This window comes from Mytilus trossulus, chromosome 1 (genome assembly GCF_036588685.1).
Source record: "Mytilus trossulus isolate FHL-02 chromosome 1, PNRI_Mtr1.1.1.hap1, whole genome shotgun sequence".
In the NCBI taxonomy this organism is placed as follows: Eukaryota; Metazoa; Mollusca; class Bivalvia; order Mytilida; family Mytilidae; genus Mytilus; species Mytilus trossulus.
Window position 1 is genome coordinate 5,413,589 of NC_086373.1, and position 18,575 is coordinate 5,432,163.

Here is an 18,575-nt window from a genome sequence, read left to right on the forward strand (position 1 = left end):
AAAATGAAAAACATTGATTTAAAAACATCTTGCTCAATATAACTTCAGTCCTTGTGAATTTGGTTGATATGACAACTACCTTCAATTACAGATAATGTAAACAGTAGGTCCACTGTAATAAGTGTATGGAAAGAGGGGTGAAGTTACAAAATGGGGATATTCAAGTTCAAACAAAAACTGACAATGTTAAGGCAAAAAAAATACACCTTAAATGAACCAAAAGACAAATAACAAACAGCAATTAAAACACAACTAAACTAGTTAACTAAGGTATGAGCACCAGCACCAACCAACCAACCAAAAAAGCTGGGTTTGGTCTCAAATACCCTGGAAAGGGTAAACAGATCCAGTGTAATGTTTACATGTCCTACTGACTCGGAACATTCCTTATTATTTTCATGGTTCGTTTGTCAATGTCAATATTCGTGGCTATGTATGTTTCTCTGATACTATAAGTTGTAATCAGTGGCAGATCCTGCCATTTTCAAAAGCAGATGTTCCCAACCCAGGATAAAAGGGGGAGTCCAACCATATGTCCTCATTCAAATTTTTGATCGTTAAATAAAAGGAGTTTTCTAGCCCGACTAGGCCTGCCACTTGAACTAGTGTAGATCAATCATATTTAACTGTATTAGAGGATTGTAAGGTTTACATGCTCCTTATGGATCGTGTTTCATTGGTCAATATTCTATTGTCGTGATAAGTATTAATATGAAGATGTGATATGAGTGCCAATGAGACAATACTCCATCCAAGTCATATATAACAAGAATGTGTCCAAAGTAAACGGATGCCCCACTCGTACTATCATTTTCAATGGACTGTGAAAATGGGTAAAAAATCTAATTTTGCATTAAAATTAGAAAGATCATACCATAGGGAACATGTTTACTAAGTTTCAATGTGATTGGACATCAACTTCATCAAAAACGACCTGGACCAAAAACTTTAACCTGAAACTCCAACTTTCATTTTTGTATGTTCAGTGGACAGTGAAAATGGGGGCAAAAGTCTAATTTGCCTTTAAAAATGGCTTTATTAAAACGTTAAAAAAACTGAAAAGTAAAAGTTGCATGGTTATAAGGGAGCTACCATTTGATTTTTATGGGGGTGGGGGGCTAGGATGAAATTTGAAAAAAATAGGTAGGACAGGAGTTTTGAGTAAAAAAAAAAGGATTTTTTTGTAAAAAAAAGTTAGTCTCCAGTTTTTTGAGAAAATAATAATTTGTTCTTGACCCTGAGAAAAAAAATTGTTTGTTTCAAATTCAGCTGCCACTATATGTAATGATGTAAATATATTGTTTTTCGCCGAAGTTTGTTCAGAAATTATAAAATCCAGAGGCCCCAGAAAATCAAATGGTTGCTGCCTTACCGTTAGTTTTCTTGTTTGGATTGTTCTTTCTTGTCTTATCAGGGTCCGTTTTATAGCTGACTATGCGGTATGGACTTTGCTTATTGTTGAAGGCCGTACAGTGACCTCTAGTTGTTAATGTTTGTGTAATTTTGGTCTTTTGTGGATAGTTGTCTCATTCAATCATACCACATCTTTTTTTCTATAAAAATAAAAAAAATCTATAAAATTGTTCATAGATACTTCAAAAAACATTTATCAATTAAATTGATTAAACCTTTGACTTTTTATCGATTTCTAATTTGGTTAATTTAATTTTCCAAACACCCTAAATTAATTTGCCACTATATAGAAGTCATATAAGACATATAACGAAAGAGGGGAAATATGGCGGGGAATGTTTGATGTAGTTAGAGTTATCGTTTCCATTGAACATGATCAAAGGTACCGCGACCGCCAGATGGCGGTGGTAATTGAAAGCAATAGAGTGTTTACGTACAGCGCACACATGTAGGCCTAAATATCATCAAGTTTGGGATGGATTTCTCGGCCCTGATTGCCGATTTGAGGACCATTGCAAGTCGGTACAACAGTAAAGACACCGACCGCAATGTATCAACATCTATGTATTGCGAAATGTTTCGCAAGGTGCGTAAATTTGGTGATAAAGTGAGGTGGGGGTCCCGTATGACGGGTGTTATATTGGTTGGCTATCGTGTCTTGTGTATTGCCGAAGACATGATGATCGTGACGGGTTGCACGTAAATCAACAATCTTCAGAATGAATACTTGACATTTTATGATATGTATGAAAACATATGCCTAAGGCACACTTACTATTGTGTTAACCAGGCTATATAGATTAAGTTTCTGAAATAAAATGCATTCGTGACATTCCTTGTGACCCAGAAATGAAATTAACTTTTGAGAAAACCCAGATATGTGTAACTGCAAATATATAAATCTAAATAAACAATTCATAATCAGTATATGTCAAATTTTAGCATTATTTAAATGGTTAAAGAATGTCAGAATGAGTTCCTGGTGTTTCTTAGTTTCAGACACCTTCTAATTTGTGTAGGTCCCTTGTTTTGTTTTTCAAATGAATGGACCTGTGGGACAAACAGACATTGTTGTATAAACATCACATGCTTCGCATTACTGCTAATTCTTTAAATTGAAGAGAATAATTATTCTCTTAAGTGGTTGCCTTTAATCTTCATGTACATTAACATTTTAATTTACATGATTGAGGGGCCAGCTGGGGACCACCTCCGGGTGCAGGACTTTCTTGCTGCATAGAATACCCATTGGTGGCCTTCGGCTGCTGTCTTCTCTTTGTTCAGATTGTTATCTCTTTGAAAATTCCTCTTAATTTAATTATTGGTTATATATGTGGTGTTATTTCTTGTTGCACATTATGATATACATGATATATCACAATTTGTGTACAGATTATTTGACTGTCGACTGTCTTTGGAGGTTATCTTGATGGCCAATAAGATGTCTAGACCCAAATTCGCACAAAATGAATCCATGCATTGATAATTGTTTATTTTAGACTTGTTGTAATTTGGATATATACATTTAAGTATGTTATAAATCAAATATGAAATTCTGAGTTTGATTCGTAAAACAGGAATTTGACAGCTATTGACCCTGTTAAACGATTTCAAATGATGACCTCTGCAAAAAGTGGCTAGGAGATAGTTGATTATTATTGATTGGTTTAGTTTTACAGTACTTCTGTAGTAAATAAATAAACTCAGATACCAGGACTTAATTTTATATATACGCCAGACGCACGTTTCGTTTACTAAAGACTCATCAGTGACGCTCGAATCCAAAAAAGGTAGAAAAAAAGCTTAATAAAGTATGAAGTATATTTTACTTGACCTTTGTAACTTCAAATATGATCTCTATTCCGTCTTGTTTTTTTTTTATAAAATTAACTTTTTTAAGTCATAAGAAACCTCAAATAAAAAAAAAATAATGCATATGTTTTTTATAACTCAATGAATAGTTTTCATTATAAAACTTATGTACATATACTTTTTTCTGAAGAAAATTCTTTAATTTATTCATATTTAGAAGAAGTCTACTTTATTTTAATTCCTGGAAGGAAGCAATTCCCCCTGACATATTTTCCGTATGCAAAGTGACCTCAGTGTGAACCACCTCGTAAAAATCCGGTGATCACAATACGCATGGATGTCCTTAAAATAAACTATTATCTGAATTTACATGTTAAACACGTGCTTAATTCCCAAGTTTTGTGTTGATTTTTTGTGGATGGTTGACAAACAAGTGACAATCGTTAAACTTCGGCTTCAAAACAGGAACTGTAATTACCTGCCATATTTTCACAACTACACTGACCGATTGAAAAAAAAATTGACGATTATACGAAATTTACACGAAAAAAATGATAATTCGTGCACAGAAGACTAAGTTTATGATGTTTATATGCATTGGTTCAAGAATTGGAAGAACATTATTTTTCACCGGTCACTCGTTTCTTATGACTTTAAAACTGCATGTTCTGTTAATGTCTTCTGATTAGGACATTTAATATGTTTATTGCCATGACATTGTGGACTGACCACACAAGGTACAATATTGAAATGGTAGCACATGATAAACCTATATGTACTTACTATAAAGTTGCATTGCTGTAATTACACTTGTATTTTCTGAACAGATTTTACAGAAGGCAGAGAATGGAGTATCAGAATATGGAGACCAGATTGTTATACTATGGATGACCCTATCTCAGCTCTGTAATACATACCAGACCTTGACCTCATGTCCTGCCAGAGACAGTCTATACCAACACATATTTCTGTAAGTTATATTTGTCTCAGGTCCTGTCAGAGACAGTGTACATGTATACCTACATATCTTTCTGTAAGTTATATTTGTCTCGTGTCGTGCCAGAGACAGTCTACACTGTAAGTTATATTTGTCTCATGTCCTGCCAGTGACAGTCTACACTGTAAGTTATATTTATCTCATGTCGTGCCAGAGACAGTCTACACTGTAAGTTATATTTGTCTCGTGTCGTGCCAGAAACAGTCTACACTGTAAGTTATGTTTGTCTCATGTCCTGCCAGTGACAGTCTACACCAACACATATTTCTGTATGTTATATTTGTCTCATGTCCTGCCAGAGACAGTCTACACCAACACATATTTCTGTATGTTATATTTGTCTCATGTCCTTCCAGAGACAGTCTGCACCAACTACCTGTTTACCAAACACTGACAACATTTTTCTCAGGAACTACATTAGATAAGTTCTGAAATTTGGTTTCAAGGTTTATATAAGTCAGCTATAATGCTATATATATACTGTGTGATGCGTTTTCAGATTAAAAACGTAACAACATCCTTATACTAACATCATTATACACATGACATCCAATTGAAAATTTTTGTCACATTTTTCTCAGGAACTAAATTACAAGGATTTCTGAAATTAGGTTTCAGGGTTTGTATAAGTAAGCTATACTGACTTCTGTGTGATTTATCACTAAACAACTTCCTGTTTACCATCAAATATTTGGGCGGGGAATCATCAGTGAGCAGTACCTTGTAGTTTCACTTGTTTGGTCTACTTTAAAAAAGTGAAATTTTAGTATTTATTGAAGTTGGATTATGTATAATAATGACAAACGTAAATGCACACTTTACAACATTGTGCTGGACACTAAATGCACACTTTACAACATTGTGCTGGACACTAAATGCACACTTTACAACATTGTGCTGGACACTAAATGCACACTTTACAACATTGTGCTGGACACTAAATGCATTAACATTGAAATAACTGATACTCTGATAACTCATTATCAATATACTATACATCATACTTTATAAGTGATGTAAGGATATATATATAATTTATAAGTCAGACAAACGTCTTGAATTTCTTAAATCTATTGTACAAAAAGTTTACTATTTCAAGATTAAATTGATTTATTTCAGATTGTGTGCCAAAGTTGTGCTTAATATAAAATGGCAGCAACTACCTGACGATGACCAGGGAAAGGTTAATTTTTCTCAAACCATTGCCAATACACATCAACACCTTGTTAATACTGGTTTTAAGAGGTTTGAGTTGTTGACCCCTCTGATGGAAAATCCATGGACAGATCCAATTCTCAGTAAAATTATGTCTGGAGATGAGAAAGAGGAATCGTCTGGGAGTGATACAGAAACAGAGGAGACAGAAAGAGGTAAACATGAATATAGATAAAGATAAGAAGATGGTGTATGATTGCCAATGAGACCACTCTCCATTTAAATCATAATTTGTAAAATGTAAACAGTTGTAGGTAAAAATTGTTTACCTAAGATTATCTTTTATAGAATTTTTATAAATAATTAGTGATACATTGTTAAGGTTCATGAAAAAGAATTTAAAATGTTTACAAAACAATTAATTTGTGATTTACACTAATGAGCTTGGATGTGTATAAAGCCTCCATTGATGATCACCTAAAAACTACTCAAACCACGTCTTTAATCTTGTTATATTTTCTTTTGAAAAGAAAGAGCGAGATAAAACAAAATGAATAGAAATCAAAATTTTCTTTAATCTCTTGTATCCGAAAATAAACAATGTTGTCAGCTATAACCGATCTGAATAAAGGAACTATCAAATGGAGATTACTCTTGGAAAAGGCATACAATTCTTTTTTAATTGAAACAAGTAAAAATAATGTCATTATAATAATAAATGACTGTGACATACAAATACATCGATCTGATACTAGATTATCGATCCCCTTGCCATATTGACCCGGATTTATTTTAGCTTTAAAAAGCTAAGCAAGAGTTGTGTCCCTTAGATTGTTGAACTTCCGGTGTTCGTTTGAGTCGAACTACGTGTATCTCGAAATATTTCTCTGGTCCAGCTGACTTCGACATAACCAGAGTTGACTGTATTGTCAATTTTTCTCTTACATGTCTTATTTTATCTTTTCTTTTACCTCAAAAATGACATACTTTTTCAGGAAATTGTTGAAATTATGATTATAGGTCATGGTCATGTCGGTGTCAGGTATATTTCAATGCCATTAGCTCGACTCAAAAAGTCTCAAATCCTAATTGATAAGGATTACTTTTTGCCTGAGGTTTGTGGTTCTCTAAGGGCACTCCTGCACTTATAAAAACTGACCTCCACAAAAAAGCCAATAGTGCTAATATTGGGGTTATACCCCAATCAATCGATTAGTTGCCACATTTAGATTGTGAATGCATATCAGTCACATGGCAATAACATTCAACCGTAATCTAAATTGACTAATTAGTGTTTTTCTTCTGTCACTCAGGCTTCCCCCAACAAAAAAATGGCTGCAATGTAATAGCCGATAATTCTTAAAGTGGCATGAAAAACCAAATATCTATCATTCAATGTCATAGCAACCCAACAACACATCATGTTCTACATTTGTACATCAATAGACATGTTGTGGATAAATTTAAAAGACACATCCAATTCTATATAAACTGTACAGAGAATTCATTATTATTCATGGAATCCAATGTTGATTTTGTAAATGTGTTTTAACCACAACTTCAAATGTTCATGAAGTTCACGTTTTCTAAAGTCTTGTATGCAGACTTCAGCAGATCCTAAAAGTAAAATATCATTTGAATATCGACAAAACACTTTTTTTTCTCAATCGTCAATATTTGGTATCCTTGAAAATAACTAAATTGAATTGTGAAGAATTTGGATAGATTAGTCGTGAAAGAATGTTATACATTCTGGAAGTCTCAAGAGTCGTTCAATTATTTATGAGATGTTTTAAACAGCGATGTTTTCAAATAAACTAAAAACATGTATTGTTTTGAACTAAGAAAATAAGAATGATAGTCATGATAGTATTGAAGATCATTAGTGATTTTATACAAAAATAATTTAATTTGGAATGTAACACGTCATCTGATTGGATGACAGTGTTTTGTCTATCAACTCATAGACATGATTTTGTCATGTGACTGTGACATCATCAATGTTTTTTTCATGATTTACTTATTTTTAAGGAATGACTGTAATATTGTTTCTTTCTATGAAGAAATAGCATCAAAAATAGGTACATATTTTAAAACAACCTGCTACTATTCAGTGTGTACCAAATTTTTTATGTTATTTCTTCATACACAGAAAAAATATTACAGTCATTTTATATTTCTAATTACAACATTCAGGTTATTTCCCTTTTAATACTACTGTATTAGTATCTTGACAGACTGTATTTATGCATATAGCATGTATAGCTTCCTTATTCTAATGTTTAACATATGTTTTTATTGTAACATAAGGAAATGATACTATTGATTATTTAAGTCAGATAAATGTTTTATTATAAGATAAAGAAGAGCGATATCTCTATGATATTGTTATAATTGATTATAAAAATAATCACACACAGTTGTTCATGTAGAGTGCACTCAAAAGTCATTCAACAGTAACATTATTCAGATGAGTGTTTTTTTTACCAGTGATGTTTTAGATTTATTAATCTTTAAAAAAAATTATAATAGAAAAAAATTGTTGTCTAACTGTTTTAAATGTTCTAAATATTATAAATGGCATTGGGTTTCCTCTAAATTTGTTCCTGGAATAGCTCTAAATAAGACCAAAGCAAAGCTACTGATTATTAAATAACACATTCATGACCCTCATCTGAATAGTACAAGTATTTATAAAGTTCTGATAATTTCAAAATGCAATGAAACCTCATAAACAAGTGTTTGGCCTTGAACATAGGTTGGGTCTATTGTTGACATTGGACAGCTATCTAAGGGAGCAATACATATAATAAAGAAGATGTCGTATGATTGCCAATGAGACAACTGTCCACAAGAGACCAAACTGACACAGAAATTAACAACTATAGGTCACCTAGCCTCTAGTATTTTTTTTAGTCATTTCTTTATTCTCTAAATGAAACAAAATGCATAAGAATATCAATTTGATAAAAATGATTATGAATTATTTTTTTTGTTTTAGAAAAAGAAAGAAAGGTGAAGGAAAGATTGGATGAGATAGCTAATTACGTCCGAAAAGAAGATTCATTGATACTAAAACTACGGGTAGAGATGTTAATCTTAGAGAATTGTGAGGACTTTGCTCTTAATCTATGCAACTGTATAGTGAAGTATGAACCATTTAAAGATGATTTGGATTTGAGAGAGATGCAGTTTAAATTACTCCACAAACTTAATCATATGGACAAACTACAAGAAGAGGTAAGAACATTTTTAAGTTATGTAGTTATAGAAATGTAAAGACTACATATACATGTAGGTAAAACAATCATACACAATAACATGATTTTTTTTTATCATTTATAGTTAAGCATTACTTAGATATAGGAAGATGTGGTATGAGGGCCAATGAGACAACTCTCCATCCAAATATCAATTTAAAAAAAGTAAACCATTTTCGGTCAATGTATGACCTGCAACACAGAGTCTTGGGTCACACCTAACAACAAGCTATAAAGGGCCCCAAAATTACTAGTGTAAAACCATTCAAATTGGAAAACCTACGGTCTAATCTATATAAAAAAAACCATGAGAAATGAGAAACACATATAAATTACATAAACAAATGACAACTACTGTAACACATTTAAGGTCTTTGATAATAGTCATAAGACAAAAAAAAAATACAGTTGTTTTCTGTCTCTATACAATGGTTTCCAAAAACAGTTGTGTTGTCTGAGCAAAAAAAAAGTAATAAAAAAAGTTTAAAATGAAAATTTGAACTACTAAAATAAGGAGGTGTGGTATAATTGCCAATGAGAGAACTCTCCACAAGAGACCACCTGAAATAGAAATTAACAACCACAGTCCACATGTGCATATATGTTAGAGTTGATCATGCATCTGAAGTCTTTGATATAACTAAAAAAATCATTGATACCTACATTGTTTGTACATCTTCAGTTCAGTTCAATTATTTTCTTGAAAAAATAATGTGGAAAGAACTACTTAAACTCAGTGTGCTATGATATAATTCTAAGACAGACAGTGGTACACTGATGTTTTACACTTTGAATGGTGCACTCTCAATGTAACAGCTTACATAAAAAATCAAGTTGTGAATTTAAATGAATAGTCTGAAGTTTAGTATCTTTATTGATATAAAATCCTACAGTTTGAGTATCAAATTGTCAATAACTTTACTGGAAATGACCAACAGGTATCTGAAGTAGATTACAAAGCGACAACTTTAGATGGAATACATTTTGTATTTTATTTTCTCAAGACTTGTAAAACAATGTCTATAAAAACATTGTATCAGATATATTATTTCGTTAAAAGTATGTATTATAGAACAAAAATATTAGTGTTTGTAATATAAATGACATCCACCAAATTACTATAGAAATAATGTAAACAATTTTATATTTTAGTGTGAACAGATTATATGTCATACTGGTATCAAGATAATAAACAGACTTGAACAAAAGGAAAGTAACCAACAGCTGTGTGTCAGACTTGTCCAGATCTTTCTCGTTCAAGACTGGATCAATCCAGATCGTAACTGCTGTACAAAGGTGAGGCCTGATCCTCAAGTCTGTGTGTTTGTTCATTCAAATTTGATTGTTGGAATTTGATCTTAAAACTCTATCTGATATTGTGCTGATTTTAACATTAAAATAACAAAATAAATGTTGGACACTTGGAGAACATGTATTTAGAACATAAAACCCTAATGAAATCTCCCATATAAGTTCAGAGATATGGAAGGTGCCTTGGAAGAAGAAACATCATTTGTTGCACATGTTTTTAGCCTGGCTTTTGTCCTATACAAAGTCTTGGACTTGACAAAATGTAAAACAGTTTAAACAATAACAAAAAGCAACGAACAGCTAACAAATATTACAGACAGTAAATAACGAAAACACAATTTATCACAGGCTCCTGACTTGAGATGAGAAACGCAATATGATTGTCTAAACACAAATTGATTGTAAAACCTGACAGACAGAAAAGACATACCAATTTGTTTTCTAGAGAACATACTTAATATATTTCTGTTTTCTATTGCTCACCTATGTTTTAAAGCATGATTTCTCTGCTGTGTGATCACATTGTGACAAAATTCATGTTTTATATATCACTTATAATGGTAAAAAAGTGTCTATTTATATTTCAGGAATTATTAAAACTTTGGATTAGACACCAGTACATGGCTGACAGGGATAGAGCTAAGTTCCTGGAAAATGTTTGGTCTATAGCAAAATTGTCCAGTAAAACAGAACAAATTGGTGTCCTTGTTACTGGTTTACAAAAAGAGGTATGTATGATGGGTGGATTATAGTTTGGTCTAAGTAAAGAGGTATGTATGATGGGTGGATTATAGTTTGGTCTAAGTAAAGAGGTATGTATGATGGGTGGATTATAGTTTGGTCTAAGTAAAGAGGTATGTATGATGGGTGGATTATAATTTGGTCTAAGTAATTACAAAAAGAGGTATGTATGATGGGTGGATTATAATTTGGTCTAAGTAATTACAAAAAGAGGTATGTATGATGGGTGGATTATAGTGTGGTCTAAGTAATTACAAAAAGAGGTATGTATGATGGGTGGATTATAGTGTGGTCTAAGTAATTACAAAAAGAGGTATGTATGATGGGTGGATTATAGTGTGGTCTAAGTAATTACAAAAAGAGGTATGTATGATGGGTGGATTATAGTGTGGTCTAAGTAATTACAAAAAGAGGTATGTATGATGGGTGGATTATAGTGTGGTCTAAGTAATTACAAAAAGAGGTATGTATGATGGGTGGATTATAGTGTGGTCTAAGTAATTACAAAAAGAGGTATGTATGATGGGTGGATTATAGTGTGGTCTAAGTAATTACAAAAAGAGGTATGTATGATGGGTGGATTATAGTGTGGTCTAAGTAATTACAAAAAGAGGTATGTATGATGGGTGGATTATAATTTGGTCTAAGTAATTACAAAAAGAGGTATGTATGATGGGTGGATTATAGTTTGGTCTAAGTAATTAAAGTTGTTCTTTAGATACTTTGCATGCTTGTTAATGTTAAAGATAATCAGAAAACATAAAAAAAGCTTTCCAAAATGAATGAAACCATCCACTTCTTTCAGAGTTCTTGACTAATGAAAATTTTGGAATAGTTTTATAAGAAGCATTTATATCCCCCACCTTGGTAGAGTTGTCATTAGGTTGAACCCTTGTCCGTCTGTACCTCCATCTGTACATCCCAAAATTAGTTTCTGTTCTCTTACTAGAATGCCTTATCTAAATATTATCAAACTTACACACAGTATATATAAAAAAGAAGATGTGGTATGATTGCCAACGAGACAACTATCCACAAAAGACCAAAATGACAAAAACATTAACAACTATAGGTCACTGAATGGCCGTACACAGTGCTTATTACCGGAAAACACAGGTCAAGTTCAAATTTGGGTGGCATCACTTCAAGATTCTTGAGTTATGTCCCTTTGTAGATTGAAAAATTGCAGAATTTGCTGTTTATTTTCAAACCCAGCCATCTGTTGCGCATGGACACATTCTTCATTTGATTTTTCATTTTGATTACTATGTATGATTACTATGTACACAGAAAATGTAAACAGTAAAAATTATCAGCAATACACAATTTTCAAAATGAAAATGTTATTGAGCCTATATTTTAATTAAAATAATACAGATAATTAATTTTCATATACAAATACAATAACTGTGACTAAACAACTCCAATGATTGAAATAATAAATGTTCAGTTATTCCAACCAATGCTATACATGTTATATTAAAATATATAAAAATGGACAAAAAAGCAACTCCACACTACAAGAGAAAACAAAAGATTCGGCACTTCTGCTCCAGTAGTGAAACCCACCATGATACTCATATTTATATATGTTGATGTTGATAAGTTACATTTAGTATCAAATGTAAAGTGCATTTTTGTTAGATGTTTTTCTTTTTATTTCAGTGTGGTACAAAGTTACGTCAACTGTACACAGATCTGTGTGTTTATGCCATTAATTTGGACAAAGGAGGGTGTGAACAGGAGATGATGCATAACAACATGGACGGCGTAAAAGAGAAACAAATATCAATGGCCGCAACTTGTGAAAAATTGGCCAACATTATAGCTATGAACAATCTGAAAGCAGCAAAAGTTAGTGCTTTGACAGCATTTTCCTTAAATCCTTCTCGATCAAACATGTATCTAGTGGAAAAAATGTATGTGAATAAAACATTAAACCAAGCTTCAACTAAACGACAAGAAAAAATGAACAAAGGAAAGGACAGAAGAATAACTCATGATGGAGAAGTAAATCTGGCAACACTGTATGAAGTAGAACGTATATTGAACATGTTTAGACCATACTACTTAAACCCAGATTTGTCATGGTCAGAACTGTTTCCTGTTTGTCAAAAATTCATGTTGGAAAAAGGGACAAACAGTTCCAAAGAAACACAAAAGTCTTTAAAGGAGAAAATGTCTGATTCTGTTAAAGATGGACTGATGCAATATTATTGTGATGATACTACACAGTTTACACCATATAAACAGGCAGCTAAGGCACCCACTGGTAATTCACCGCCAAAATCACCATGGACTTCTACTGCCACTCAAAGCAAACCTGCTCTTAGCAGAGACTCTAAATTGATTCCATATGCAAAACTTAAAACTATGTCTATTGAAGGAAGTCCAGTTGACATGACAAAGTCTAGTCCAGAAGCTCCAATAAAGCCAAAAGTGAAACCAGAAAAAACCATTGACCTTGCCAAACTTCTGGAAGCAACCAAAAATATGCCTCAGATGCAATCACTGACTAAAACTGCAACACTAGTTTCAAAGAAGCCACCCCCTTCAACGCATGGAAATTTCCAAATACCATATGTACCTGGACTTACTACAAAAGAAGTTGAGCGTGCTTTGGTTCAACATCAAAAAAATTTGAGTCGATCATTTTCTGTAGACCAGTTAAAAGTTCAAAAATCAAAGGTCAGTTCTTCTGATGTACATCAGAAACAAGCACAACGTTCTAGAACTTTGTCTTTAGAGCGACAGATCTCAGAACCTGGTAAGATGTCAGCATGGAGTTCTGCTACTGATTTAAGCAAAACATCAAATCATCGCCCAAGAATCATTCCAGAAAGATCACACGATAAAGCTTTGACATCATTCCAACATTCATTTGGGAGTAACGCTAACCAATCTTCATCATCAAACAAATCCTCTCTTCATAAAAGCCTTCCTAGTAAGCAGCTTCAAACATCTAAAGAAGTAACTAATAACTCAAAAGGAACTAGTGAGAAACAAAGTGTTACAACTGCTACTCCAGCTCGAAGAAGTAGACAGCCATCGAAAGAGGAGCTTCAAAGTATTGTTGACTGGTTACAAATTGGTACAGAGGATGCAAAAATAACTTCACAGCTTTTATTAAAACCTTCAAAGGAGGAAAGTGTAGGATTGGTTCCTAAAAAGAAAAAAGAAAGTTCGGCAAAAACTAGTAGTCCAGATAATTCTGTTCAATACGTAGCATTTGGATCAAGTCCTGGTCAAGCTATTCAAAATACAAAACCGGGTCAGCAGTTAAAAATCAAGCGTGATGATTCCAAAAACTTTGCCAGTCAGGTGATGACAAAAGTTGGCATACGACCAGGAATGACTGAAGAACAAATAAACATTGCTAAAATTAAATTGATAATGCGTCAACAACAAGAGGAGGCATTGAAGGAAAAACAATTAAAGGAACAACAGAAAAAACAACAACAAGCAGTGTCTAAAGGATTCTTGTTAATTCCTGGCTCAGCACATATGGTCATGCAATCTAAACTGCAAGGACACAGAACTAAATTGTTACAGGATAAACACAAACTGAAAACAGTTCAACCTTCAAGTCCATCACCAGTAACAACAACAACAGTCACAACCTCTAACTATCAGCCTCAACTTCAAAATATTGGGTCACATGATGGATACATGTTTGTCAACCATATGATCCAATCAACAAAACAGCAAAGCATAAAACAAACTGATTTATCAACACAGCCAACACTTAATCTTGGTGCTCAACCAATAACTAGTCAAGTTTCTACATCTGTATCATCTTCTGATGGCCATTCAAAACCTCCAAAATATCGAGAGGTTGACATTCAAAATGCATTACAGTCCTTATCAAAAGTGCTAGATAAATCATCCACATTTTTAAACCAGAATCCGACAGCCTTTAGCAAGTCTAATAAATCTAAAGAAGAACGACCTGCACGTCCTGCATCAGCCATGCCAAGTCTCATGTCAACAACAACAATAGTGGTAACAACACAACCAAGATTGACATTAGTACAATCATTTACAAGTTCCCAGACATCCACAACTGTTACATCAAATCAAAAGCAACAGAATGAACAAGAACAAAACTCAGCATATCAACTTTTATATCTAGGACAAATTAAAACTGGAAAATCATCTGAATTAAATCCAGTTCAGCAATTAAGTGGTGCTTCAACATTAACTGTTTCTAATCAAATGAATAGTGCTCCCGTGGAGAATATGAACTCTGTGTGTTTAGCTAGTCAAGGAATGGCTGTTCAATCACCTCTTGTTCAAAATTTGAATAATCCGTCAGTAGTACAAAATTTTGGTGCTTCAAACCTCTCTATTCAAAACATTTGTTCTCCTTCAATTCAGACTGGCAGTACTGACAATGTAATGATACAAGGACTAGGAGGTGTGTCACAGCAACCAATGGATGTACAGACATTTAGTGCTGCAAATATGAATTTACAACAGATGAATGTTCAGGGAATGGCAGTTCAAACGATGAATAATCAAAACATAGCAATACCAGGCATGCAAGCTGAAACAATGAATACTCAGAATATGGTAGTACAGGAAATACTACCTCAAGCTGTTCAGACTTTACAAGGAAGTTACACTGAGGGATTGGCTTTTCAAACAGTGAATACACAAAATACATTAGTGCAAGGATTTGGTGCTCAGACTTTAGGGTTTCAAACAATAAGTGATCAGACTGACATTCGCACATTAGGTGGCCATACAAACATTCAAACTATTAGTGCTCCAGCATTTAGTGTTCAAGGAATTACAAACGATAATAGCCTTGTACAAATAAACCAACCTGTTGGAATTCAAGGATTAACTTATCAGCCTTCGTTAGATACAAACTCTCTAGCACTTATGAATCAAGGTCAATCCTTTGTTGGTGTACCTAGTATGCCACAATCTTCACAAACAATAGGCTTTACAAGTTTGCCTGATGGTGGCATTAGCATGAATATAAAACGTGCAGTTCCAAATACAAGTGTCACATTTACGAATTCTACCCGAGTTATGTCTGCAGAAGTTTCAGCGCCAACTAACATTTTGCCATTAAATAGTCCAAATACTTCTGCAATGAACAATGTAATCTTACCAGGGAACAGCTTGACACTGACTCAGACAACTGGTCATGCACCAATGAATTATATTGGAAACATGTTACAAGGAGGACCAATAGCAAATACCTCTATTATGGGAAATATTATATCCACTGGTCCTGCATCATTTAATCTGGTTCACAACACAACATTGCAACCAGGACAAATTATTCTACCAAACTCTTCCAATATGCAGAATAATACAACTCTTAGCTTAAACCAAGCAATGACAAATGTTCCTAACATGAATACACCAGTAGCGTTTGGTACACCTTCAATTACTCCATCAACACTCAACTTGAACCAACCAATCCCAATTGCTCCTGCCATTCAAAAAACACCACCAATAGCCTTTGGTACGCCTTCGTTTACAGCCACAGCCATATCTCCAAGGATGCCAAAACAAAATGTTACAATACTGCCAAAAACAGAAACAACTACTAACAATGTTGTTGTTGGTCCGTTTAGATTTGTCCCCGACCCATTGGTCATGAACACAGTACCAGCGTGTTCAAGTTCACAAGGATATTTGCTTCCAGTCACAAATACCAATTCTGCACCAACCATTCTTCAAAGTCCTGAAAGTAATGTTGGATCTGTTACAATGTCTGTTGCTCAACCAATGGACATGAATATTCAGTCACCAATATTAGAGGCCATGTTAAATAGAGGAAAGGGTGCAACTGTGGAAGATTCCAAAAACAAAAAAGCAGAAACTACTCCAGTGACGCCTAAGAAACATAACTTTGAGATTGTAAGACGGGTTAGTGCTAGTGAACTTGAAAGACAGACTATAAGCACAACTTCAAGCTTGAGTTGTATGTCTAGTAAATCACAAAGCCTTGTAGCTAGCAGCGAGTGTAAACAAACAAATGTTTTAAATATCAACAGTGTTCCACTAGATGAAAATTTGACGTCTCTAGAAAATGTTGATACTACAATGTCTGCACAATCTGGAATAGAAAGTTTAATAACAAATACCATGACACCTATCTCTAATCCATCTGGGGTAAATATTGTTGATGTTCATATTACCACTTTTAGTAATAAGAAAAAAGAGAATGAAGCACAGGATATTTCAAATAGTGGTACTGCAGAAAAAACTGACAATCAAAATACGCTTTCAAGTCCCAAGTCCAAGAATTCTAAGAATGATAAACAAGACAAAAGTGGGACTAAGATATTGTCAGACAATGTTCATGAAAACTTTTGGAAAGATTTTAGTCGTTTTAAGGAAAGATTGGCAAATTGTAAAAGGTCTGTGACCTCTACTAGTACAGAGGGGCAAAACATTTTAGAAAACAATTCCAAAAACGGGGATACTTGCGAAACAAAAGATACGGAATCACAAAAAGATTCAGAGGACAATAAGAATTTAGAAGACTTGACATATAGAGAGCTTATTGATAATAAAATCACTAACATACTGGGTAGTCCAGAGAAAAGTTCTGAAGAGACATTGAATGAACAGGATAATCAGAACGTAAAACCAGTTTGTGACTTGCAAGTAAATGCTCCAGAAGCTTTTAACATAGAACAGGTTAACAACAGTCATGTGGAAGGGGAGAACATTGCTTTAGCACTGGAATATTCCAATACAGACATTGGTCAGAATAATGATAACACACACAAATCTATAGAAGACAAAACAGAGATAAGTCAGAATGTACTATCTCTTCAGTGGGTTCAAAATGTAGAAATAACCACAAAGATAGAGGACTCTAAGTTAGAATCTTCGACAAGGATGGATGACGTAGGGGATCAAGATTATAATAGTGTGGAAGATGAAAATAAGAAAAATGAAGATAATGATTCAGGATCATATAGAAATACAAATTCAGAAAAAGATCATGACACTGACAAACAAACCAATGAAATTTTACTAGAAAAAGATCAGGAATTTGATGCTGAAAGTGAACTTAATATAAACCAAATATCAAATGCAGATTCTGACAGTGAGAAACAATTTGGCGTAAACATGGACCATATTGAATTATCTAATGCCAATCATACAGGATCAGCAAAAGGGGAGGAGTTTGATGAAGTGGCACATTCTGATAGAAGGACTGAAGATTTTTTTATTTCTGTAAATGGCAAAACAGTTACAGCTGAAAATGTTGACACAAAAGTAAATAATTTAAAATCTACAGAAAATGTGGGAATATCAGAAGAAAAACATGATAGTGCTTATGAGGAAGAAAGCACGGGAATGGAAGGAGTTCAAGCTCATTATAAAACAAATTTAAAGGTTACTGTGAATAAGGATAAAACTAAAAAGCGGTTAATCCAACTTGTTGATTATTCAGAAACTTCTGATTCTGATGCCAATTTTGAAAAGGTATCGAAACCTGTGAACATTGTGGATTACCCAGAATCCTCTGATTCAGATGCAGAAACAGAGAACCTTGAAAAAACTGTAGATCATCTCAAACCAAGTGAAATTGCTGACACTTCTGTACAGAACACAGATCAACCTTCTGAAGGATCAGATTTGACCTCTGAACAACATACTGTGGATCATGATACTGAACAGACACTCAAACAAATAGCTACACTGAGTCACTCATGCCAAGAGACCAATGAGGATAAAACAAATTCTCAGGACAGTGTCCATGGTTACAGAACCGGTAACCAAGAGGAGGTAATATTAAATGTATGAAAAAGAAGATGTGGTATGATTGCCAATGAGACAACTTGGTATGCTGTGTAATTTATATGAATGTCTGCTAGGTTAGCAGATAAATGATCTTATTCTTGTTG

The 18,575-nt window shown here is 33.6% G+C and overlaps 1 protein-coding gene across 2 annotated transcripts in view; it reads left to right on the forward strand.

The window, feature by feature from the left end:
• The first annotated feature begins 1,823 nt into the window (after window positions 1-1,823).
• LOC134712900 (uncharacterized) overlaps window positions 1,824-18,575 on the forward strand; it is a 28,701-nt gene continuing 11,949 nt past the window's right edge. For both annotated transcript variants that reach the window (XM_063574897.1, XM_063574899.1), the window contains exons 1-7: window positions 1,824-1,999; window positions 4,053-4,195; window positions 5,342-5,592; window positions 8,379-8,617; window positions 9,790-9,933; window positions 10,536-10,676; window positions 12,355-18,456. In XM_063574897.1, coding sequence (XP_063430967.1) covers window positions 1,889-1,999; window positions 4,053-4,195; window positions 5,342-5,592; window positions 8,379-8,617; window positions 9,790-9,933; window positions 10,536-10,676; window positions 12,355-18,456 — 7,131 coding nt within the window. In that variant the 5' untranslated portion in view covers window positions 1,824-1,888. The remainder of the gene's footprint in view (window positions 2,000-4,052; window positions 4,196-5,341; window positions 5,593-8,378; window positions 8,618-9,789; window positions 9,934-10,535; window positions 10,677-12,354; window positions 18,457-18,575) is intronic.